Source organism: Plasmopara halstedii (assembly GCF_900000015.1).
Source record: "Plasmopara halstedii genome assembly, contig: Scaffold_3109, whole genome shotgun sequence".
In the NCBI taxonomy this organism is placed as follows: domain Eukaryota; phylum Oomycota; class Peronosporomycetes; order Peronosporales; family Peronosporaceae; genus Plasmopara; species Plasmopara halstedii.
In genome coordinates this window covers 628,060-628,900 of record NW_020190012.1, presented here as the reverse complement: position 1 = coordinate 628,900, position 841 = coordinate 628,060, and the positions used below count along the sequence as shown (strand labels likewise).

At 49.7% G+C, this 841-nt stretch overlaps 1 protein-coding gene across 1 annotated transcript in view; it reads left to right on the top strand.

Annotated features, from left to right (window-relative positions):
* Positions 1 to 218: 218 nt before the first annotated feature.
* Positions 219 to 841, top strand: part of PHALS_07449 (CRN-like protein) — a gene marked incomplete at both ends in the record, with an annotated part of 830 nt that continues 207 nt past the window's right edge. The window contains one exon of the mRNA XM_024720915.1: positions 219 to 825. Coding sequence (XP_024586066.1) covers positions 219 to 825 — 607 coding nt within the window. The remainder of the gene's footprint in view (positions 826 to 841) is intronic.

Genomic DNA, 841 nt, shown 5'->3' with positions numbered 1-841 from the left:
CATTTTCATTTCCGAATCCGCCGGCTCGAAGAAAGATGGTGACGCTGTACTGTGCTGTCGTTGGTGAGGTGGGAAGCGCGTTTCCTGTGGACATCGACGCGAGCCTTTCGGTGGGCCATTTGAAAGATGCGATTAAGGGAAGAAGCTGAACAAGTTCAAGGACGTTGATGCCGACGACTTACAGCTATATCTGGAAAGACAAGGGCCGTGGCGCTTGGATGACGGAAGAAGAAGCGATGAGGGGTGTGAATGACACAACTGATCTGAAATTACGAAAATCTGCGCGAGCGGCAATCGGTGATGTTGGGCTTACAGAAGATGAAGTGCGGATTCAAGTGAGAAAAGAAGAAGTGGAGGATCTGAAAGGCCCTCTTCACGTGCTGGTGGTGGTTCCGGGGAGTGCAGTGGATGATGGCGCTTGGAGCGCGAAGGAATTAGCTACTGTGGACCCTAAAGTTCAATTAAAAATATGGAGGTCAGTTGTCAGAGTTTCCTCAGAAGATGTATGCTCAGGGACAGCAGTGGTTGTGGATCTAACGTCGACGCACTTGTATCTGCTGACGAATTTGCAGCCTTGGGTTGACGACACATTCACTTATCACTTGAGTTTTGACTTCACGAAGGAAATCAAACGGTATCGGAGACGCCACCCCCGGATGAAAAGAAGTGGTAGGAAAAGGAACGCCAACAATGTTCAGGACGCCGATGTTGCAAAGCAAACACGTCGTAAATCTACACGGACGGCAGCGATGAAATCATCAGTTAAATCAGACAAGCCTCAAGTTGTGGTGGAGCAACTCCTTCCCGATAGGCAGAAGTCCACAGGTTCAGTCTCGACAGG